Source organism: Haliotis rufescens, unplaced genomic scaffold (genome assembly GCF_023055435.1).
Source record: "Haliotis rufescens isolate VD_foot unplaced genomic scaffold, xgHalRufe1.0.p SCAF_11, whole genome shotgun sequence".
Classification (NCBI taxonomy): Eukaryota; Metazoa; Mollusca; class Gastropoda; order Lepetellida; family Haliotidae; genus Haliotis; species Haliotis rufescens.
The window spans coordinates 15,593,554-15,617,552 of NW_025963791.1; the positions used below are offsets into that span (position 1 = coordinate 15,593,554).

The following is a 23,999-nucleotide window of genomic DNA, read 5'->3' on the forward strand; positions in this document are numbered from 1 at the left end:
AGCATGTGTCTTACATGTGTCTTTATTACATAGCATGTGTTTATTTTACATAGCATGTGTCTTACATGTGTCTCTTTATTACATAGCATGTGTCTTAAATGTGTCTTTATTACATAGCATGTGTCTTACATGTGTCTCTTTATTACATAGCATGTCTTACATGTGTCTTTATTACATAGCATGTGTCTTACATGTGTGTTTATTACATAGCATGCGCCTAACATGTGTCTTTATTACATAGCATGTGTATTAAATGTGTCTTTATTACATAGCATGTGTCTTACATGTCTCTGTTTATTACATAGCATGTCTTACATGTGTCTTTATTTTACATAGCATGTGTCTTACATGTTTCATTATTACATAGCATGTGTCTTACATGTGTGTTTATTTTACATAGCATGTCTCTTACATGTGTATTTTTATTACATAGCATGTGTCTTACATGTCTGTTTATTACATAGCATGTGTCTTACATGTGTCTCTTTTTTACATAGCATGTGTCTTAAATGTGTCTTTATTACGTAGCATGTGTCCTACATGTAAGTTTATTACATAGCATGCATCTTACATGTGTCTTTTTATTACATAGCATGTGTCTTACATGTGTCTGTTCATCATGAAGATGGTTACAGTGGATGAAGCATGACAGAAGACTGACGTCCGACGCCATGCATAGAGGCCATGACAAAGTACAATATACTCTCCAAAGCTAATCTTACTTTTTTCATTAGATTTCTCGGAACTTGCTGTCTTGGCATTGTACAAAGCTCTGTAAAGAAAAACAGAGGACATGTCAACATTACACAATCCTTATTTCATTAACTCCACTGAAATTGCTATATTGATATGTCGTTTCCATATTGAAACAAGTCAAGTCCAAGTCCGTACCAAGGATGTTGTTTGTTTGTTTGTTTGTTGTTTAACGCCGCACCAAGCAATATTCCAGCTATATGACGATGGTCGGTAAATAATCGAGTCTGGACCAGACAATCCAGCGACTGATATCATGAGCATCGATCCACACAGTTGGAACAAGATGACATGCAGTCAACGAGCCTGACCACCCGATCCCCCTAGTTGCCTCTTATGACACTCATAGTCACCTTTTACGGCGGGCAGGGTTTGCTGAAGACCTATTCTACCCCGGATGTTCACAGGTCCGAAGGATGTAGTTTAGTACATGTATACTCTAGAGTTGACAGTTGTGCATGGACATACCTGAATGTCCTGGCCTGCGCAAGGTACTTCCTGGACGTGGCAATCTCGTTACCAAGCCGACGCAAATCGTCTCCCTCAAACTTGGGGAGGTGGGGGTACTGGAATAGACGTCACAGTTGGGAAAGTGAAGTAGATAAATGAATAGTGTTTTAAGCCTTCCTCAGCAATATGTTAACTTTACTCTGATATAAAATAGGGGGGCATAGCCAATATTTGGGGGGCATAGCCAATATTTATCACAACTATATGGGAAAGGGGCACGAAAAAATCAGACATTTCTATTTTTCCAATTAAATTTTTATACACATGAACATTCATTGGGGACTGCTCATTAATTATACAAAGGGGGTAGGTTGGGGGACTGGGGGTGTAATGAAAAAATGTTACATAAAATTGGGGCTTGAGGGTGTGGAGTAGGGAGTGGGCTGGTCCCAGCTAAATATGATAACGTCCTAAGACCAATCCCACCAGCCCACCCACTCCTATAATAAACGACCAGTCCCTTACATCCAAACATCCTAATCATTAAACAGGATGAAATCTGACCAGCCCAGAAACACTGATGACAGTATACTCCTAGGAGGTGGGGAACTAACCTCTGCATCTTGAAATCCCTCTGATAGAAGTTTGTGAGCAAAAAGATGTGCATCGAAGTCCTCATGACATCGGTGGTACCTGCCGCCGGTCTCTGTGGCCAGGAGATGCAGGAAGCTGTTGGCGGTGCTGGAGACAAGGAGCAGATGCAGTGTTACCCCATCATACATAAACCATGTGAGATTCTGTGATCATTCACTAGATTTGTTTCCATCTTTTTAGTAGTTCAAGATCACACTTAGCAATATTCCAGCTATATGACGGTGTGCCAGTGACTGATATCATGAGCAATGATCAACACAGTCGGACTACGATGAGATGCAATGAACCAAGTCAGTGAGTCTGACCATCCTATCCACTATGGCCGCCTCTTACAACAAGCACACAGGGGAACTATTTTAAGCGTGAATCCCTACCCGGCTCACAACATAGTCTTGGTTTATTCACCTGTCTGAGCACTTGAAGGATATCGTGTTGACCGTGATTAGCCGATCGGAGTTCATTCGGCCAACCTCCTTCAGCACCAGAGCTGTACTGGTGTCCGGCTTCCCATCAGTCAGCAGGTACACGGAGTCAAGGTCAGGGTCACAGAATGCCAGCTGGAATAAACATTTCAAGAGGTCATTTGACTAATGACAGCTGAACACATTGCCAGTGAAATCTCAAATCGCTTCTTGTTAGACACTTCCTTCACCAGTAAGTACAGAGCACTGACACACCCACACTTGTGTTGCTGCTGGCCGCTATAACCTAGAGTGACACACACTGACACAGAAGTGACCTCATCAAACATATTCGGTAAAGTTAAAGATTAAGACAGTACCTAGATTCAAAAACCACAGCAGCAAACCTCAAGGGCACCACTACCCCCATTAATTTAATCATCGGACTAATTTTTCTTAAGGACACATACTCTACAAATGCATTAAATAAAGTTTCATAAATGTCAGGAAGGGGACACAAAACACAGCAGCATCCAAACTGTACCTGGAGGGCTTCCAGGGTACAGGTGTTGCCCTCGGCAACCAACTGGGACGTCCACTTGACTGCATCATGGCAGTTCTCTTCTGTAGGCTCCTGGATGCTGCTCTTCCACTTGGCACACGTCCCAGAAAAACTGATGAGGTTGAATCTACACAAGACAAAACATTCTGAATTACTGAAACAAACACATTGGCAATGTAAAGCAATACCCAGGAATCAGACATTTGACACAATAGCACTACTTCTGCATACCTATATACTATACATACAGACAAGGAGTGAGGTGAGGTCAGGTGAGGTGAAATTGGGTTTAACGTCGCGTCAAAGATTATTGCACTTATGTAGCAACGTGCATGCACGTGTGTGTGTGGCTGCTTGTACTAGTCCGGACTGATGCCGATTTATAGTGCTTGCACACTAAGATACCATGCCGCAGATTACCATGCATACCCCACTGACTCCAAGCCGACCAGTCCTTGTTTAAGCCCCTTAATGCTGAGCGCCAGACAGGGTAACAACAAGTACCATTTTTATACGTCTTTTGGTATGACGTGGCCGCGGATCAAAACCCCGACCTTCTGCTCTCGGGGCAAACGCTCTACGACTAGACCATGGAGGCGGTCAGACAAGAAGTGAATCAATATATACCATATAACTGGGAAGCTAAATATAGCAAAAAAACAAATGCCATGTTATACCACAACACATGAGTGTCAAATCAAACCAGGCTCTATGATTCTTTACTACCAATGATCAAGACAATCCATTAAGTTGCCTCTCAGTGTGTCAAACATAAAGGGATTATAACATTTACATGTGTGGCATACTAATGCTGAAAAAAATCCATGTTTCCCTTGCTTCTATTTGGAAAGTAGAAGAACTCTCCCGCTGTTAAATAAAAGCAATACCTGTGAAGATCCAGGTCAGAATGATCTTCAGGCACCTAAGCTTGCCGTAAAAGGCAACTATGCTTGTCGTAAGAAGTGACTCGGATGGTCAGGCTAGCTGACTTATTTGATGCATGTTATTATATCCTAATTGCGTGAATCGATATTCATGATATTAATCACTGGATCATCTGTTCCAGACTAGATTATTTATAGACTGCTATCATATAGCTGGAACATTGCTGAGTGCAGCGTTAAACAACAAACAACCAAACAAACAAACAAACAAATAAAGCAATGTGAAACCCACACATGTACTACTATCTATGCCTCCCAGTCAGTATAGTATAACACATGAGTGATGGACAAGACAGACTTACTTGATCCGGAGGCGATGCAGCTGTTCCCAGATGAGAGCGGCCATCTCCTTCTTCAGCTCCTCCATGAAGGGGTTCATGGAGCCCGAGGTGTCAATCAGCACCACGCAACGCTTCTCGATGATCGACCCAAACACACGCCGGCTACCTACAACACACACAGCATCTCATCAATGTCGAGTATTCTTGATTCACACCAATGAAATGTGAGTTTAGTTTGTGTAATAGTTCACTCATGCTATTGTTTCACTTAGCAGACATACTGTTACATTGATACAAGAGCATGTAAGTGTGTGACAAGAGCATAACAGCATGTTACAAGAGCATAACAGTATGATAAGAGCATGACAGTGAGTGACAAGAGCATAACAATGTGTGACAAGAGATCAGCAGCAGTCAAGAGCATAACAGTATGTGACAAGAGCATGTCAGTGTGTGACAAGAGCATGTCAGCATGAGACAAGAGCATAACAGCATGATAAGAGCATGACAGTGAGTGACAAGAGCCTAACAGTCTGTGATAAGAGCATGACAGTGAGTGACAAGAGCCTAACAGTCTGTGATAAGAGCATGACAGTGAGTGACAAGAGCCTAACAGTCTGTGACAAGAGCATGACAGTGAGTGACAAGAGCCTACCAGTCTGTGATAAGAGCATGACAGTGAGTGACAAGAGCCTACCAGTCTGTGATAAGAGCATGACAGTGAGTGACAAGAGCCTAACAGCCTGTGACAAGAGCATGACAGTGAGTGACAAGAGCCTAACAGTCTGTGATAAGAGCATGACAGTGAGTGACAAGAGCCTAACAGTCTGTGATAAGAGCATGACAGTGAGTGACAAGAGCCTAACAGTGTGTGACAAGAGCATAACAGTGTGTAACAAGAGCATGTCAGCATGTGACAAGAGCATAACGGTGTGTAACAAGAGCATGTCAACATGTGACAAGAGCATAACAGTGTGTAACAAGAGCATGTCAGCATGTGACAAGAGCATAACAGCATGTGACAAGATCATGTTAGTGTGTGACAAGAGCATAACAGTGTGTGACAAGAGCATAACAGTGTGTGACAAGAGCATAACAACACATGACAAGAGCATAACAGTGTGTGACAAGAGCATGTCAGTGTGTGACAAGAACATGTCAGTGTGTGACAAGAGCATATCAGTGTGTGACAAGAGCATGACTGTGTGTGATAAGAGCATAACAGTGTGTGACAAGATGTCAGTGTGACAAGAGCATAACAGTGTGTGACAAGAGCATAACAGTATGTGACAAGAGCATATCAGTGTGTGACAAGAGCATATCAGTGTGTGACAAGAGCATAACAGTGTGTGACAAGAGCATAACAGTGTGTGACAAGAGCATAACAACACATGACAAGAGCATAACAGTGTGTGACAAGAGCATGTCAGTGTGTGACAAGAACATGTCAGTGTGTGACAAGAGCATGACTGTGTGTGATAAGAGCATAACAGTGTGTGACAAGATGTCAGTGTGACAAGAGCATAACAGTGTGTGACAAGAGCATAACAGTATGTGACAAGAGCATATCAGTGTGTGACAAGAGCATATCAGTGTGTGACAAGAGCATATCAGTGTGTGACAAGAGCATGTCAGTGTGACAAGACCATAATAGTGTGTGACAAGAGCATGTCAGTGTGTGACAAGAGCATGTCACAAGAGCATAACACTGTGATAAGAGCATAACAGCATGTGACAACAGCATAACAGCACGTGACAAGGGCAGAACAGCACGTGAAAAGAGCATTAATATGTGGGACAAGAGCATAACAGTACCTAAAAGATCATGAGTGAGTGCGACAAGAGCATGAGACATACCATTGAGAAGCCACTGCAGACGTTTGATGTATCGCCGCAGGACCTTCTCCAGTTGCTCTTCGTAGTCCTTCAGTTCGTGTGGCAGTAGCTGCAGGTGCTTGATGGTGCCCTTGATGTTGATGGAGGGGAAGATGTCACAGTATCTGCACATACACAATGTCAAGGTCACTGTCATCATAAGATCACACAACACAATCAGCTTCAAATGATACCACTGGTGCTACTGGTCCTACTGGTCCTACTGGTGCAACTGGTGCTACTGGTCACACTGACCCTACTGGTGCAACTGGTGCTACTGGTCCTACTGGTGCTACTGGTCACACTGACCCTACTGGTGCAACTGGTGCTACTGGTCCTACTGGTGCTACTGGTCACACTGACCCTACTGGTGCAACTGGTGCTACTGGTCCTACTGGTGCTACTGGTCACACTGACCCTACTGGTGCAACTGGTGCTACTGGTCCTACTGGTCCCACTGACCCTACTGGTGCTACTGGTCCCACTGACCCTACTGGTGCTACTGGTGCTACTGGTCCTACTGGTCCTACTGTAGTAGCATGTAGCAGTAGATGACATGTTCACATCATGCCAAGAATGTCCACTTGGATATTTTGTTTGTTTGATTGATATCATGAGCATCGATCCTAGCTATTGGGATCGATGATATGCATCGACCAAGTGAGCGAGCCTGACCACCCGATCCTGTTAGTCGCCTCCTATGACAAGCATAGTCGCCTTGTACAGCAAGCATGGGTTGCCGAAGACCTTTTCTACCCCAGATGGTCCAACTTGGATATAATGAACTTTCCTATAATATAAGAAATAGAAGCCTTATGTTGTGCAGACACTGTAGACACAGGCACAGGCCACAGAGATCTAGACTGGACACAGCTACTAGCCCCTAAAAAACAGATCCTGATGTGCAGACACTGTCTTTGACATCAGCATAAGGCTGGAGAGACCAGACCCTCCGTCATAGGAGGTGTAATGGGTTTAACGTCGCATTCAAGATTATTGCACTTATATAGCAACGTGCATGCATATGTGAGTGTATGCGACTGCTTGTACTAGTCGCAGTTCAACATGGATACCCTATTCAGACACAGTGTAGCCCTGAATGTCGAGCACCAGACAGGGAAACAACCATCTTTTGACATTTTTTGGTATGATGCAGCCGGGGTTTGAACCACCAACATTCCACTCTCCAGGTCAGTCTTCGTCAGTGGAGAGGTGGAGCCTCAACTAACTGCAGCTGTTGCAGATGACTCGGGTCGAAGTACCACATAGAACTTACTTTGCTGACACATTCTTGTGAAGAGACTTGACAGACTTCTCTTTGTGTTTACAGTCAGGGCCTGACACCATCTTGGCAAGGTCGAGCTTCAGTTTCCCCAGGCCAAACAAGCGCAGCCACTAAACAGAACCAGACACAATGGTACAATAGTGAGTGAGTGAGTGAGTTGGGTTTAACGCCACTTATAACAGTATTCCAGTTATATCAGTGTCAGTTTAATGTGTGAGGAAAGCCCAAAGTGATGCAGGTCTCAGACGTTTACCACGTTAGTTAAATCCACAAGCATGGGTATGGTGACAAACCAAGAAACATCGAACCAGGATTCGAACCCAATACAACAGGAACAAGCAACAGTGTGACAGGAATCCCTGCTGAACATCTGTTATGGCATGACAGATTAACTATAGTATTATGAAAGACTCAGGTGGTCCTTAACCTTCTTTGAGAAGTATATCTACCCAATGCTTCTCTACATACAACATACCTCCTTAGATGAGACGGCATCTTCGTTTTCCGGTATCTGAGTCCGACCGATGCTTTTCCTGTTGACCTTCGTGTTCTGATACTTGGTATACACAGCCCCTGCAACACATGATCAGGCTTACCTTCACATCCATGAACCACAATATCAGCTGCATCCTATCAAACATCACTTGTCATGGTCTTATTTCTCATATATACCCATCCCCACCCTAATGTTTTGTAGCAGTAGCAAATCTTTAACAGATGTAAGAACAGATTCATGAAAGAGTGAGTGAGTGAGTTGGGTTTAACGCCGCTTTTAACATTATTCCAGTTATATCGCGACGTGTCAGCTTAATGTGGGAGGAAAGCCCGAAGTGATGTTTGTCTCAGATGTTTACCATTTCGGTGAAACCCACGAGCACGGGTATGGTGCTGACAAACCTAGAAACATAATCGGGGAGAACCGGGATTCGAACCCACAATCATAGGTTTCTGGCGTGCCCAAGGGACGCAACTCTGCACAGCGAATCGCGGTGCCTTAGACGACTGGGCCACCCGTGCCCCCAGATTCATGAAAGAGTGAGTGAGTGAGCTGGGTTTAACGCCACTTTTAACATTATTCCAGTTATATCGCGACGTGTCAGCTTAACGTGGGAGGAAAGCCCGAAGTGATGTTTGTCTCAGATGTTTACCATTTCGGTGAAACCCACGAGCACGGGTATGGTGCTGACAAACCTAGAAACATAATCGGGGAGAACCGGGATTCAAAACCACAATCATAGGTTTCTGGCGTGCCCAAAGGACACAACTCTGCACAGCGAATCGCCTTAGACAACGGGGCCACCCATGCCCCCGGATTCATGAAAGATATATCTGCAAAGAGTATTTAACAGTAATATATGCACGTGCGGATCCAGAGTGGGCATGCAGGGGGTGAGCACCCCCTCCTTCTTTCAAATACCTTACATGTTAACTGCGCCCAAGGTACTATGCGCACCCTCTTTTCCCAGTCCTGAACCCACATCTGAATAAATGTCATATTTAGGGAATTATTTCCCATAATCAAATAGAAATAGATTAAATGAGTGAGTGAGTGAGTATGGTTTTACGCCGCTTTTAGCAATATTCCAGCAATATCACGGCGGGGGACACCAGAAATGGGCTTCACACATTGTACCCATGTCGGGATTCGAACCTGGGTCTTCGGCATGACGAGCGAACACTTTAACCACTAGGATACCCGACCGCCCCAAATAAGATTAAAAAAAATAAAAACTATATACTTCAACAAAATCCCTTTAGTAAATGAAGCATGTAGTGGATTTGTTTCAGGGACCCACCCATGTCATGCTTGGTGTCCATGAAAAAGTGGGCGGACTGTATCCTCCGGGGCGCTGTCTTCACTCTCTGCATGGGATCCTTGGCTGACATGGGGCGCTCTCTCTGGGCTGGTTGGAAGAAAATAATAATGACAACAATAATAATAACTTAAATATATTTATAATGTGACATATACCAAGTGAACTCATGGCGTTCATGCCATTATAATCCCCTGTCAATGGACCAAGTCCGCATTCGATTTTCATTCCTAATCCATAGGGAGTATACATCCCAAGCTAGAAGTTTAACAGTCACATTACCATCTCATCCTATCAGGTACCCATTCACTGCTCGATGAACAGAGGGACTGTGGAACATAGTCACTTGTCTAAGGAGACATCACATGTAACATTTGCTTCAGTGTGGGGCGGGACTGAAGACCGAGAAACTAGAAAGAGAATTGTTCTGCAAAAGGTCATCTTTATCCAAAGCTAGTTGTCATGGTTACAGCGTACTCACATCTGGGTGTTGAGCGCACCTCCCTTGCACTGGATGCACTGGTGGGGCGCCACTTGATGGCCCTGGTCGTGTTGGGCGACGCATCCCAGCTCTCCTTCTGTCCCTCCGTAATCTGTACAACAGACACACCCAAAATGTAACCATGGTAACACTGCCATACTCAACATGTAACATTGGTATACACAGCATGTAACCACGGTAACATAACCATATTCAACATGTAACCATGGTAACACTGTCATAAACAACATGTAATCATAGCATCCCTGACATACACAACATGACTGTAACCATGGTAACACTACCATACTCAACATGTGACATTGGTATACACAGCATGTAACCATGATAATCCTACCATATTCGAAATGTAACATTTGCCATACCCAACATGTAACTATGGTATCACTACTATACGCATCATGTAACACTGCCACACACTGCCATGCAGGCAGAGAGGGGAACTAATGTTACAGCCCACCAACCTGTCTGGTCCTGGTGCGGGAGGTGGAGGGTCTGGGCGGAGGAGGGGGGAGGGCGTTGGTGCTGTACTCTCCCTTGTAGTAGTCGGAGTCTGGCGGGGCCAAAGCCTTGATCTGCTCCATGTATGGATGTTGCTGCAAGTTAAGTAATTACAGTGAATAGGCTGTCATGATGTTGCCAGTATCACAGATGTCACCGGAACTATCCACCAACTGAATCTCAGTCATTCTTACAAGTGAATGTTCTCCCAGTATACAAGCACATAACTTTATTACAGCCCTATCTCTCTGGCCTGAAAGTATTCAAGTGTAGATCAGATGAAACAAATGTTGATAGCAAGAGCAATGCAACATGAGTGAGTGAGTGAGTATGGTTTTACGCCGCTTTTAGCAATATTCCACCAATATCACGGCGGGGGACACCAGAAATGGGCTTCACACATTGTACCCATGTCGGGAATCGAACCCGGGTCTTCGGCGTGACGAGCGAACGCTTTAACCACTAGGCTACCCGACCGCCCCTGCAATGCAACATGAAGCAGTGCTCAGTAACATACATTTATCCCCAGTTGTCAGCACAGGATGGCCCAGCTGTCTAAAGCAAGGCAACGCTCCATGCAGAGTTGTGTCCCTTGAGGGTGCCACAAACCTTTGATTGTGGGTTTGAATCCAAGTTCACCCGGATTTTGTGTCTAGGTTTGTCAGCACCAAACCAATGTTTGTGTGTTTTACAGAAGTGTTAATCATTTAAAACCTGCATCACTTTGGGCTTTCCTCCCACATCAAGTAGACATGACGTGATATAACCGAAACACTGCTGCATTAAACCAAACCCACCCACTCACCCATCCACTCACTCACTCACACATGATCTCTTAGTCAAGATCTGCCCTGGAATCACTATGGGCACCATTCATTAAAAGCAACCTAGCAGTCACATGATAGACTTCAAATCCTCCTCACACTCTGACTAGAACTGTTTGACAACTTACAAATCTATTTCTGTACTTCTTCTTCACATTGTCCACCAACATGGCACATTTACGGGAGAAGTTGAGCGCTTTGTCCACCTCAGAGTTGACAAGTTGAATATCATCGCTCTCTATGATACCTGCACACAGAGGCACCAACATGTCACATGTCACGACAACATCCTCATGAAAACATCGGCAAACATTGTCTTACGTAGATTCTTACTGTTTCTTCAACCCCTAAGTTTGAGAAACAGAATCCTACAGGAATGAATGCTGTTTTAAGCACTACATAAACGTTGCATCTCTAATGTCACAGTTTCATTATGGACCTGGAAATAACGGAGTCTGGGTATGGCAAAGCAGTGGTTGACAGCATGAGCAACAACACTCTCAGCGGAGGTGTGAAGACACACATTCAACCAGTTCAAACCAAATCCCTACCTCAGTCACTTCTTGTGGCAAGCCTAGAATACTAGAGACACATTGTCACAGAGTCCACAGGGGAAAGACTTTACGTTAGCAAGTGAACTAGGTGTCAGCGGTAGCCGATGTTGTGCATAGTGAGAAGGAACTAGGTAAATGATCGACATCCCACCTGTTTCCCGGAACCAGTGGAAGCGGCCTTTGCTGCAATGTGCCATTGTCCGCAGACATTCTGCTGTATGTGTGATGTTGGCATAGCGACCAGGGATGGCACCATTCACATCATAATCATCAACATTGAACAGGATGCTGTGTAGTCTGAAGTTCCGTCCAATGGTGGCCTCCTCTATGAAGGAGGAGACAACTGTTCCCTGCTGGTCTGGCACACCACTAGTGAATAAATACACGCCTTGCACACCTGCAAAAAACATATAAACTTATTTACGTGGGGGGACAGTGGTACTGCATGCAACATGAAATTGTTCTCAGACCCATGGAGAGAAAAAGGATATGAAGAAAGCACAAGTTTTACATGAAATCCAGGAGATTGTTGACAATGCGGTGAAATACCAAATTTCACTTTCTATTAAAAAGGACATGCTTGTCATATGTAACACAGTGACAAACCCTCCTCTGCTGTACCATGGACGGTGTTCCCTTGTTCCAGCAGGGAATTACAGAAAGGTTAAGAATTGGAATATTCTACCCAAATCTAAAGCAACTTATATTAAGAGGGAATAGTCAATGTTGTGGCACTGTGCACCATTCCACAAAGTGATCTTAGCAATACGACCATTGCAAGCTGATATTAAAGAATAGAGTTACGATTGTCTCAGCTAAATATGTTTTGTAGAATGGATGCCTGGATACGCAATCTATTCAAATTATATATGTAAATTTTGATATGAATATAAGTAAATTAATACTTTCAACGTATATTTCAACTGGACAATAAAGCATCAAGTTAAAGCAGCCTAGCTTTAAAGGCGATGTATACATTTATTGACAGACAAGGGTAGTTAAAGTCGACTCACGGACGCCATGCTTGTCCTCCTCCTCATTCTCCACCGCCAGCCGGAGGGCGGACATGAAGTTCCTACTGCCACCACACTGCAGGGCCAACACCCAGCTGACAACAGCAACATACACCGTCAGATAGCCTCGAGAACATATATGTAATGTTACATAGTTATACAAGAGTCATCAGAAGATGACAGCCCCCACAAATTCGAAAGAACAAATTATCTGACTGTTACTTAAGTCCAACTTGATGAGAGAATTTCTATCTAATTTCTCTGTCTTGTACAAGAGTAGATATTGAGCTATCAAAACATTACCATCGAATTGGGATTCGGAACTTTGAATTTCTATGTCAGGTACACACCCCTTTGGACAGAGTCAAAATCAAACTTGTTACCATGGAAACTTATATCCCTCCACATTATATGCCGGAGGGATAAAAACAGCTGTTTAAGAATTACGTTATCAAAATGTATATTAATTTATGGTTTTATTGAAAAATATTGATCCATTTTCTTGCAGAAATTCTGCCATTTAACATAGAGCCTTGGTAAATGAATCTAAAATTGATCTTGGCAATACTGTAAAACCTGAAAATATTGAACTATTCATATGGATAATACAACAGGAGATTATGTAATTATGGGATTTGACCTTTAGCAGATATCATTTCCCAAGGTTCCAAAAAGGGCGGCGACGGATTGTCATTAAGGGCCCCCCTATTCCAAACTGAAACTGACATTGGTGTTGCTCCACACAGTAGGCTCATCACTACTATAAACATGTTTGTGTTAAACATAAACCTTCAGTTGACAATCAGATTTGCATGTTTTCATAAAATATTTTTCAAAAGTGAGCTACAGAGCATTTCACTTTGTTTATACACTGTTTTACCCTGAACAATCGCCAACAACCTATCTGGCAGGTTATGGAAAGAGAAATATGGAAACGAATGTTGTCCATAGCCAATATAATCTTGCTAGTGAAGTGATTCAGACAAAGATGAAAATCTGATTAAGTTACGACACAAAGACCGTGTGGAAAGGACGCCAGTGTTTCTTTACTCACTTCCATGCATCCTGAAGGTTGAGGGCCGTCGGTTTCACCATCGTCGGCTTCCAGCGCCGAGCCCCACTCCCAAATCTGTCAGGAAAAACACAGGACGTGAGACAGAAACATAAATCCTTAGTTCTAAAGATTTTATCATAACCTGATTATGCAATAAAACAAGCATAAGAGCATTTTATAATTACAATATTTAACCCTTTACTCCATTTTCTAAGTTTGAGTAATAACTCACTCAGTTGCTAGAAAGAGACTTGGCAATATCAGAACATCTTATTTTTTTATCACATATGTTGATGATCAAGTAATTCAATGAAAAAAATGAATCAGATGCCGCCTCTAACTCCTTATGTATACTACTCAAAAGAAGTTAAAGAACACTCAATATTTTCATAAGACAAAAGTTAATCTGTCATATAGCCATATGAGAAAATTGGGCTTTCTTTAACTTATTTTGAATAGTCTATATTAAAAGATGGGCCGTCAACCTCCACCCGATACACACAATGCAATGTGACGTACGCAATGATGTTGAAGTAGTCCTTGTTGGCCATCTGCTGCTCCATGACGAGACGCAGCGTATGCTGGATGTGAATCAGGTAGTTCACGTTGGACACGGACGTGTCGATCAGGTACACCACACTAGGGACAACAAATGCATCATGTTAGGTCTGGGTACGCAGAAGTAGAGAGGGATGGGACAGCTGGTAGGCCAACTACTGTCAGGAGTGTATGTTGTTGTATGCCACAGTCATCAACATTTCATCCATAGCTCAGAGGACTGTAAATAATCGAGTCTGGACCAGACAATCCAGTGACTGACATCATGAGTATTGATCTACGCAATTGGGAAACGATGACATGCATCAACCAAGTCAGCGAGTCTGATCACCCGATCCCTTTATTTGCCTTTTACGACAAGCGTAGTCGACTCTTACAAAAGGCATGGGTTGCTGACGATCTATTCTAATCTGGATCTTAACCGGTCCTATCCTTATGTAAATACAATTAACCCTAAGCATCAAAGATTGGTGAAGCAATAGTGAATCATTTTTTTAGATATATCTAGTTTTTATGAAACTATTGGGTGGCGAACAGATTCCATAATCAATTGGATAATATTATCAGCAACATTCCTCTTACAAGCAGTAGATGAATCACTGCTCGATAATATCAGCAACATTCCTCTTACAAGCAGTAGACAAACCACTGCTCGATAATATCAGCAACATTCCTCTTACAAGGAGTAGAGTGAGTGAGTGAGTGAGTCTGGTTTTACGCCGCTTTTAGCAATATTCCAGCAATATCACGGCGGGGGACACCAGAAATGGGCTTCACACATTGTACCCATGTCGGGAATCGAACCCGGGTCTTCGGCGTGACGAGCAAAGGCTTTAACCACTAGGCTACGCGACCGCCCCTACAAGGAGTAGACCAACCACTGCTTGATATTATCAGCAACATTCCTCTTACAGGCAGTAGATGAACCACTGCTTGATATTATCAGCAACATTCCTCTTACAGGCAGTAGATGAACCACTGCTTGATAATATCAGCAACATTCCTCTTACAAACAGTAGATGAACCACTGCTTGATAATATCAGCAACACTCCTCTTACAAGCAGTAGATGAACCACTGCTTGATAATATCAGCAACATTCCTCTTACAAGCAGTAGATGAACCAGTGCTCGATAATATCAGCAACATTCCTCTTACAAGCAGTAGACCAGCCACTGCTTGATAATATCAGCAACATCCCTCTTACAAACAGTAGCATACTAAGGGGCCTATTTTATCACGGGTCCTACAGGGGGATGAATACTGTAGAAAGTCATACAACCATGATCGTTTTGTCAGCAGAAATATTATCATTCATTGTAGATGAGAAATTATGATCAACCCATGGTTTATGAACAATGGATGGTTCACCCAGTTTTCAGCAATGAAGCAATCAATATGAACTGAGATGAGACCATGAACAAACATAAAAGAGTTATCACACTTGATCTTGCAACCCTCATTGACAATATTGTCATGTCCTCACTTCCTCTCCACCACCGTGCCCAGCAGCCTCCTGCTCCCGGACGCCAGCCAGTCGATGCGGCGCTCGTACAGCGCCACGCTCTCCGTCAGCTGCTTCTGGTACTCAAACAGCTGGGTCATGTCCACGTGGATGTTCTTCACGGAGCCATCATGCCATGTGAACTGCACCATTGCTTTCTGCAGCAGAAACAGGGAAGGAGGTGGGTGTCAGTGTGACATTGTCATGTGGGAGGAAACCCATAATTTAACACTAACACTTAACACACTTTTGAAAAGTTTTGTCAGCGCTTTGATTGTCTTGTTTGTTTGCTGTTTAATGCCGCACTCAGCAATATTCCAGCTATATGAGGGCGGTCTGTAAATATTCAAGTCTGGACTAGACAAACCAGTGATTGACAACATGAGCATCAATATACGCAAATAGGTTACGATCAACCAACTCAGCAAGCCTGACAACCCGATCCCGTTAGTTGCCTCTTACGGCAAGCATAGTGGCCTTTTACAGCAAGCATGGGTTGCTGAAGACCTATTCTACCCCGGATCTTCACGGGTCAGCACTTCGTACCAAAGCCCACAGTGATGCTGGTGGTACATATTGACCACTTTGCTAACATCCCATAAGCTTATGAAAGATACACATAAATGATATCTTAATCCTTAAAATCAGATCTAAGTTCTCGCTGCCGCTAAACAAAGATCTAAGGACATCCAATTACAGGTCACGTCAGAATGACCTTTTGCGAACTTTGACCAACCACTGAAATGACTGCCAAGAAATCGACATCAGCCAATTAGAAAGCAGCTTTCTCGAGCTTTACAGCACTCATTTCAACCTGGTGGCTTCCATTTCAGACTACGCTTGAAAAATATGTTGACAAAATTCTAGATTAAAATTTTGAAAACTGAACAAACAAACATTCTGGAATGTCTAATATATGGTTGAGATTGCATGGCATTGCTTCCCAGGTACTGTTCAAATGTATATCCCATGGAAGCGAGAGATAGACGATAAGTTTGAGAGAATCAGTCTTACGAGCCGTAACTGTCATTCCGAATACACCATGTTAACGTTTTCGAGGTTGCATGATTAGAAAACACATTCTGACTATCACTTTCATGATCTGGTTAGCAACAATTTGATTGGTCTGATGAAAAGTCGTTCTGACGTGAATGAGAACTAAGATCTGATTTTAATGAGATCGATGTTTGCAAGTCTTATTTTGACTTTCATCAAATTGTGTTGTTTGCTCATTTGAACAGTGTGTGTCTGTTCCATCTGTCAGTGAGGTGTAAAGAGGTCCACATGCAGACACTGACCTCATGGACTTGTGATTGCACAGCCTTCTTTATGATCGGGATGAACTCCTCACGGTACGAGTATGCGTTGGGAGCCAGCACCTGGTACAAGTCCAGACGCTTCGCTGAAAACAATTCCTTGTTAAAAGTAACTATATGACATACTGATAAATTCAAGCAAATGATTTGGATTTACTTTGAATAATATTTCTGTGATATCACAGCTTGTCAGCCCAAAGTTTGTAAACCGTAGAAGCTAATCACTGTGAGGAAAAACTCACAGACACAGGCATGGTGCTAACAACCAAGAATCAGGATAGAGGCAATCTGGTTTCAAGCGTCCAAGTGGCAGATCCCGTCTACGGGACACAACTTGATAAATCAGAAAGAGAAAGGAGTTTGACCAAGCTACCTTTGAGGCCATGTTGGATGAGCCAGTCCACAGATGATCGGGGCTGGAATTTGGGCATGTCCAGTCTCAGTGGCAACTCATGGCCTGGGGGGCGGGGCAGGAAGCGGGACTGAGGCAGCTTTTGAACCTCATTGCTGATCTGTGTACGAAGGAAAGGATCACATGGTTTCATATAAACATTACCACAACTGGGACTTTATCAGTAAGTTGTCAACTGAGGGCCTGTCAAAAAAGACAACTATTCCATTTTATATCATTATGATAAGAAACAAGACAGATGTTTTAAGAATTTGACATGAAGATAATCTTTAATGTTGGGGACAAAAATGAAATGAAAGAAAATAATAATTTTATCTTAGATTATCTTCGCTACCGCTAAACAAAGATCTGAGGACATCCCATTACGGGTCACGTCAGAATGACCTTTCGTTAATTTTGACCGACCAATGAAATGACTGACAAGAAATCGACATTAGCCAATCAGAAGGCAGCTTTCCCGAGCTTTACGACACTGGTTTCAAACTGGCGACTACTTTCGAAACATATTTTGACGCATTCTCGATTAAAAATGTTAAAACTGATAAGAAGAACATTCTGGAATGGCTTAGATTGTATGGATATACTCATAAAACCCGTTACTGTCATTCAGAATACCCCGTATGACATATTTCGTGGTTGCATGATCAGAAAACACATTCCAACTGTCGCTTTCACGATCTGGTAAGTGACGCTGAGATTGGTTGGATGAAAGGTCGTTCTGACGTGACCCTTAATGGGATTTCCTCAGATCTTTGTTCAGCGATAGCGAGAACTAAGATCTGATTTTAATGAGATTGATAATAAACAGATTTTTTATTCCACCTGAGGGCGGACATATTTTTTTTTCTTGTATTAGAGATTTTCTCAGTCAATATGTCAAGAGTCAGCAGTTATAAGAAAAGAGTAAAAAATGATGATATGAGGTTACTTTCATAGAAACAATAATGAGTAAAAAAAATTAAAAAATACCAAAAAATAGCTGTTTTTCTTAGGGACATTTTATTTTTTATATTCATAGTGTTCAACTTTTGTTAAATTTCAGGTAGACAAGAAAACAATTGGTCAGTGTCACCAACAAAAGGTTAGAGTCTGACCTCGTTCATGATGCTGATGAGGGCACTTCCCATCATGCCCTGTCTCATCTCCTTGATCTTGTTGATGACGTCCTGCGCCTTCTGTATCTCCTTCAGCAGCAGGCTGATGTCCGTCCCTGTGTAGATCTTCTCCTGCAACAACATCAGCATCAAGTGTCAGCACAAACACATAAGGAGAATCACATTATATTTATGTGACTTTATATCAGACATTACATGACAATGGCAGGGACATTTCTGCAATAAATTAGATCAGAGACCTGTCAGTGTCCATCTTCCCGAGGCAGGAGAGTTAACTGACTATAAAAGTCCAGTTTCCACCCTTGCCGAACTAGGCTGGTATTGTGGAGTTACATTTCGGCTGGACTAACGAGTCTATGCATAGTCCAATCAAAATCGCACACCGAAATTGAAATCTGGTTTGTAAACTGTCGTGCAGATTTCTGTCGATTGCAGGATTTGCCAAGCATGTGCACCGCCAACTCGTTGACAGCAGAGATTTTCAAAATCTTCTCATGTTTTTAATCAAGGTGCTCATGTGATTTGCTGCATTTCGCAATGTAAGACCCGTTTTATCACAATATAGATCTTGATTATCGATCAGATCGTCCTGACCGGGCGCCACCATTTTGTGTGAAGCAAATGCAAGTGATACGAGAGGTAGAATCTGATTGGTCCATAGGAGAGGCTTAGAAGGGACATAACTGGTAATAGCCACTGGTGGCGCTACGACCGCGCCGAGTAATTCCTGCCTTGTTCGGCAAGGGTGGAAACTGGACTTTTAAAGTCAGTTAACTCTCTTGCCTCGGGAAGATGGTCAGTGTCCTACATGTTTAATGTGAGTGAGTGGGTGAGTTGTTTTTTTAACTCATTCCAGTTAAATTACAGGGAGTTAGCTTGGTGTGGGGAGGAGAGCCCAGATTGATGGAGGTCTGAGACGTTTACCACTTTCATGAAACCCATGAGTACCGGTATGGTGCCGACAAACCTAGAAACATAATCATGGCAAACCAGCATTCAAACACATGTTTATAGATTTCTGATGTGCAGAATGGACACAACTCTGCACAGCAAACTGTGACGTGACATGGCATGTACGTGAAGCAGAGTCTCCTACCTCGCAGCTGGAAGTGTAGCAATGGTAATTGCCCTGGGATGCCGCAGCTATACTACGTAGCGTAATCTGAAACAGCCAAGGTCATACGTAAGAAATAGAATCCCCTTCAGTAACTTGTGGGACAATATTACTCCATCTACAGTTTGTGTTCTACATTCAAGGAGTATCTGTGCAGACTTACGCTGGTGAGTTCATTGCTGCAGTCGTACGCCACTGCGTGGAGAGGGATGTCACGGCCGACGATCAACTGCTGGACGTAGTCACACAGGATCTCCGTCGACTGGTCAGGGCTGCAAATATATGACAGACAGCTTCTAACAATGGCTACTAAAACAGTTTTTTTCTATATCTTACACACACTTTGCACACTGAAAATAAAAAGCCTCATCTTGTCTTCAGGCATCATTTTGAAAAGGTCTACTCTTAACTTACGGACTACAGTGTGATAGCTTTACAGTCAGTCTTTGGTCAAGACAGATTCTGTCTTTGTTCCAGAAAGACATGGTCTTTGGTCAAGAGAGACTACGTCTTTGGCCTTGAGTGATTCAGTCTTTGGCGTAGAGTCACTGTCTGCATTTTATCAAGATTCTCCATGCCAAAGTTGTCACCTCAGGGTAAAATTACTAAACAACACTGGTATTTTTCATCGGTTAGAAGAATGACTGAACTGCCATATACTCACACACTGCCGAGGACCAGGATGACTGTGTCGACATCGGGCAGATTCATGACATGCTTCATGGCCTTGAGCAGGTTACTGCCTCCCCTTGGCTCCAGCCGCTCCACCCACTCCTTGGCCTCCTCGATACTGCAGCACAACAACAGTTACATCAACACCAACAACAGTTACATCAACACCCACTCCTTGGCCTCCTCGATACTGCAGCATAACAACAGTGACAACAACACCCACTCCATGCCCCCCTCGATACTGCAGCAAAACAACAGTTACATCAACACCCACTCCTTGCCCCCCTCGATACTACAGCATAACAACAGATACATCAACACCAACAACAGTTACATCAACACCCAGAACACTTACATCAACACCCACTTCTCGCCCTCCTCGATACTGCAGCACAACAACAGTTACCTCAACACCAAACACAGTTACAACAACACCCACTCCTTGCCCTCCTCGATACTGCAGCACAACAACAGTTACAACAACATCCACTCCTTGCCCTCCTTGATACTGCAGCACAACAACAGTTACCTCAACACCAACAACAGTTACAACAACACCCACTCCTTGCCCTCCTTGATACTGCAGCACAACAACAGTTACCTCAACAACAACAACAGTTACAACAACATCCACTCCTTGCTCTCCTCGATACTGCAGCACAACATTAACAGTTACAACAACATCCACTCCTTGCCCTCCTCGATACTGCAGCACAACAACACCAACAACAGTTACAACAACACCCACTCCTCGCCCTCCTCGATACTGCAGCACAACAACAGTTACAACAACACCAACTCCTTGCCCTCCTTGATACTGCAGCACAACAACAGATATATCAGCACTACTACACGCATCCACAATATGCATCAATAATATGTACCTATGATATGTATCTATCATATGCATCTACAATATGTATCTATAATATGCATTTAAAACATGCATCCACAATACACTTGTATAAGAAAACAAAGCAGTCGTACATTGTATACCAGTGTAAACGACAGACTTACATTCTCCGATTGACGTCTCTCATGACTGGCCACAGAGGTTCAATGTCCGTCCCAAACTCCAGCAGATACAGGCTCTGCTTCTGTGACAGTTGCTCGTCCAGGAAATGCTGAGAGGAACAATAATAGATGAGTGCATGTTGTTTTACACCATAGTCAGCGACAGTACAGCTATACCACTCAAAAGAAGTTAAGCAGCACCCGAATCCTTCATATTACTATAGTCAATCTGTCATAGCACTTTAATTTTTAATTTTAAAAGTGCTGCATGTTAAGCTTAAGTGTATGTGTGTCATCTATTCATTTGAGAATATTAAGATAGCAAGTGAGTGAATGAGTGAGTATAGTTTTATGCCGCTTTTAGCAATATTCCACCAATATCACGGCGGGGGACACCAGAAATGGGCTTCACGCATTGTACCCATGTCGGGATTCGAACCCGGGTCTTCGGCGTGACGAGCGAACGCTTTAACCACTAGGCTACCCCACCGCCCCCTTAAGATAGCAAGACTAATGAACACTGGCTGAATAGATCTTCTGGCTGAAAGGGATCTCCTTTTTCATTTTCCTTCATGCACTTACCATAAGTGACTCTTGGAATGCTGACTGCCGTCCAAAGCCCATGTTTGCATTTGATACATCCAGACACACAGCCACTCGTTCCCCTTGTATGTGTCCAAACATCTACAGGCAACACAGTCATGGTTTGTTACTCCCCGTGAAGAGATCACCCATTTAATACACATACAGCTGTCTTACATATTAATACCAAAGCGTGTGCTTATGTACTGCAGGAACGAGTTTCACTAACAAACATTGAAACTCCCAACATCCCTCAGCTTATTAAACAACATTGGGTGTAGAGATGATAGATAACTGAGAGGAGCTTATGCACACTCAATGACCCCAGCAACCCTGTTGCTCGGTATTGTTTCGCCGGCGGATCTTGCAACAAAATTCTACAAATTACGTCATAGGGTATTTTGACCTGATTGTTAACTTTGTGGTGTAGGGCCCAGTTCCACAAGACAACCATAGTGTAACGACAGTCATAAGTCTATGTGATAGTACAAGAGCCTTGATAACCTTAGCGCTACGAGAGCTCTGTGGAACGAAAGGTAGGCCAATGTATTTGTTAAACTCAATAGGATTATGCTGTGGCTCGCGTAGATGTCTGCCTATTTACACAAGACAGTGTAATTTTAACAAAATGTAATAAATGGTAAGTAATAAATAAAATACTAAACTCGCTCCTGTGTAATACAAATTTTATGAAACGAATGATAAGTTCTGGTATTTGACTCACTTTTGCTTATCAGATACCAGAACTATTCACATATTTAATAAAATTGGTATTATACAGGAGCTCGTTTAGTTTTCTATATACATCTCATAAATACAAATTTAGATATACATCAATGTTTATGACTTTCATATTAGTTATATTGTTAAGGATGAAAATATATGAATATCAATATTTTCACCTGATGAAGGAGTAAGTATATACTCTGAAACATTGTGTTCCTCATAATGAAGAAGTTGACATCCATATATTCTCTTCCTTATGTGTATCACTTCTAAATGTTGTTCAAATACCAGTTATATTGTTGATAAAGTAATCAGAAAATATGGTATACTCACCCTTTTGCTGCCCTGAAGTAACCATTTGATTCTCTTTGTATAAACCTCTATGGCTCTGAAGAAACAAGTTATTCCCTAAAGCAAAGCTCAGCAAAGACACAGTACATTGTATGTGATAGATCAGTGGAATATTGGACATGGTCCGAAATCTATTGTAAACCAAGTGCCCTATCTGAGGCAAATTGGGGGGAAATTGTGTGTTTGTTAAAGGAACTCATTTTTTTATTATTGTTATTTTTTCTTAAATGCAGAGGTATTTTTATACTGCATTCAATACAATAATGTATTACAAAGCATTACAACTCTTCCCTACCTACCCTGTTATCACTGAAATACAAGTCACTCTGTTAACATGGCTTAGCCATGACATTGTTAGCCATAACAGGAATTGGGACACATACATGTCCAATTTGGTAATTTTAACATGACATTTGCTGCAGATTTGGGGCCCAAATATTGTCCCCGGTGTTTGAGCAGGTCTCAGATAAATTCCTAAAGGTAGATATCTTTTTAACATCATTTAAATCATTGATTACAATTAAACATTTTGAATGATAACTGAATCTGATACCTTTTGTCTGATATTGTGCAGTGAATTTCAAAGAAATACTCACCATACAAGTACATGTATTTACTTAAAGATTCAAAATGGGTTACTTACATGTTAAGTTTGTACTCAAACTCATTCACATCATAGGCATCAAATTGTATGTGGTGGTTCACCTTCCCTGTCTGCTTCTCCGGTGTCAACCTGATCACAATAAACATGGCTAGTATATCTTACAAACTCAAAACATCACATTCTAAATATTTATGAAATTAAAATGAATGTTCTATATTGCATTCACCAATATTGCAACTGTACTAGTCAAAAGAAGTTAAGGACAACCCACTTCTTTAATATTACTATAGTTAATCTGTCATCACATGACATGACAGATTATATTAATATGAAAGAGCTGACATGACATATTAGTGAGTGAGTTGGGTTTAACGCCGCTTTTATTTATATATAACAGTATTCCAGTTATATCACGGCATGTCAGCTTAATGTGGGAGGAAAGCCCGAAGTGATGCGAGTCTCAGACATTTACCACTTCAGTGAAACCAACGAGCAGGGGTATGGTGCTGACAAACCTAGAAACATAACCCACAATCATAGGTTTCTGGCATGCCCAAGGGATGCA

At 42.5% G+C, this 23,999-nt stretch overlaps 1 protein-coding gene across 1 annotated transcript in view; it reads right to left on the bottom strand.

Moving 5' to 3' along the window:
• Positions 1-23,999, bottom strand: part of LOC124150867 (von Willebrand factor A domain-containing protein 3A-like) — a 29,866-nt gene that overhangs the window by 1,311 nt on the left and 4,556 nt on the right. Inside the window, exons 5-32 of the mRNA XM_046523024.2 lie at positions 23,474-23,563; positions 22,813-22,867; positions 21,754-21,855; positions 21,175-21,281; positions 20,150-20,275; positions 19,649-19,757; positions 19,468-19,533; positions 18,351-18,482; positions 17,218-17,356; positions 16,827-16,930; positions 15,511-15,686; positions 13,987-14,106; positions 13,468-13,542; positions 12,414-12,508; positions 11,552-11,797; positions 10,975-11,093; positions 9,986-10,117; positions 9,501-9,612; positions 9,002-9,109; positions 7,681-7,778; positions 7,197-7,315; positions 5,903-6,045; positions 4,067-4,211; positions 2,803-2,947; positions 2,263-2,414; positions 1,818-1,944; positions 1,222-1,319; positions 723-772 (exon numbers count right to left, since the gene is read on the bottom strand). Coding sequence (XP_046378980.2) covers positions 723-772; positions 1,222-1,319; positions 1,818-1,944; positions 2,263-2,414; positions 2,803-2,947; positions 4,067-4,211; positions 5,903-6,045; positions 7,197-7,315; positions 7,681-7,778; positions 9,002-9,109; positions 9,501-9,612; positions 9,986-10,117; positions 10,975-11,093; positions 11,552-11,797; positions 12,414-12,508; positions 13,468-13,542; positions 13,987-14,106; positions 15,511-15,686; positions 16,827-16,930; positions 17,218-17,356; positions 18,351-18,482; positions 19,468-19,533; positions 19,649-19,757; positions 20,150-20,275; positions 21,175-21,281; positions 21,754-21,855; positions 22,813-22,867; positions 23,474-23,563 — 3,290 coding nt within the window. The remainder of the gene's footprint in view (positions 1-722; positions 773-1,221; positions 1,320-1,817; positions 1,945-2,262; positions 2,415-2,802; positions 2,948-4,066; positions 4,212-5,902; positions 6,046-7,196; positions 7,316-7,680; positions 7,779-9,001; positions 9,110-9,500; positions 9,613-9,985; positions 10,118-10,974; positions 11,094-11,551; positions 11,798-12,413; positions 12,509-13,467; positions 13,543-13,986; positions 14,107-15,510; positions 15,687-16,826; positions 16,931-17,217; positions 17,357-18,350; positions 18,483-19,467; positions 19,534-19,648; positions 19,758-20,149; positions 20,276-21,174; positions 21,282-21,753; positions 21,856-22,812; positions 22,868-23,473; positions 23,564-23,999) is intronic.